Genomic DNA, 1,229 nt, shown 5'->3' on the forward strand with positions numbered 1-1,229 from the left:
TCAGGTCTTCACTGATCTGATGGACTCTGTTGAGAGGAACAAGAAGAATTTTGTGAAGGAGATCGAAGACAAACAGAAAACGACAGAGCAACAGGCTGAAGACTTCATCAAACATCTGGAACAGGAGATCTCTGAGCTGATGGAGAGGAGCTCTGAGGTGAAGCAGCTCTCACGCTCTGAAGACCACCTCCACCTCCTCCAGAGCTTCAGGTCCCTGAAAGCTGCCCCACCCACCAAGAACTGGACCGAGGTCAGAGTCCATCCTCCATCATATGAGGTGACTGTGGTGAGAGCTGTGGCTCAGCTGGAGCAGAACCTCAGGGAGAAGATGAAGAAGCTGTTTGAGGCTGAGCTGAAGAGGGCCCAGAAGTCTGAAGTGGATCTGACTCTGGATCCTAAAACTGCAAACCCTGGCCTCATCCTGTCTGTTGATGGAAAACAAGTTCACCGTGGTGATGTGAGGAAGAAGCTTCCAGACAACCCAAAGAGATTTTCTCAGTATGCTTCTGTTTTAGGGGCTCAGAGTTTCTCTTCAGGCAGATTTTACTTTGAGGTTCAGGTTAAAGGAAAAACTGGATGGATTTTAGGAGTGGCCAGAGAGTCCATCAACAGGAAGGGACTCATCACAGTGAGTCCTAAATATGGCCTCTGGACATTTGGGTTGATAAATGTAAATGAGTACGCAGCGGCTGCTGAGCCTTTAGTTCGTCTGAGTCTCCAGCCTGGTCCTGAGAAAGTGGGGGTGTTTGTGGATTATGAGGAGGGTCTGGTCTCCTTTTATGATGTTGATGCTGCAGCTCTGATCTACTCCTTTACTGGCTGCTGTTTCTCTCAACAACTCCACCCGTTCTTCTGTCTTAATAATAGAGGTACAAACTCAGCTCCTCTAATCATCTCTCCTGTCAGTCAATCAGCCTGATGTTTCCTCTGAAGCTTCATGATCAAAGAATCAATAAAGAGTTCAGTTCACAGCTGAATTTATTCTATTTCTCCACATTTATTTGGTATGTTTTGCTCTCAAATACAGAATGTGATCATTAATTATATATGCAGTATATACATATATATATATGCAGTATATACATATATATGCAGTATATATATATATATATACACTGTATATATATGTATATACACAATATATATTATATATATATAATATATATATTATATATAGTATATATATATATATATATACTATATATATAGTATATATATATATATATATA

At 40.8% G+C, this 1,229-nt stretch overlaps 1 protein-coding gene across 1 annotated transcript; it reads left to right on the top strand.

Annotated features, from left to right (window-relative positions):
- Positions 1–4: 4 nt before the first annotated feature.
- LOC119430006 (E3 ubiquitin-protein ligase TRIM21-like) lies at positions 5–919 on the top strand (the record flags this gene model as incomplete). The annotated part of the gene is made up of 1 exon (XM_037697461.1): positions 5–919. A coding segment is annotated over one exon (915 nt), but the record flags the coding sequence as incomplete, so codon positions are not given.
- Positions 920–1,229: the final 310 nt, after the last annotated feature.

This window comes from Nematolebias whitei, unplaced genomic scaffold (genome assembly GCF_014905685.2).
Source record: "Nematolebias whitei isolate Nwh7 unplaced genomic scaffold, NemWhi1 Nwh_scaf_15600, whole genome shotgun sequence".
Taxonomy (NCBI): Eukaryota; Metazoa; Chordata; class Actinopteri; order Cyprinodontiformes; family Rivulidae; genus Nematolebias; species Nematolebias whitei.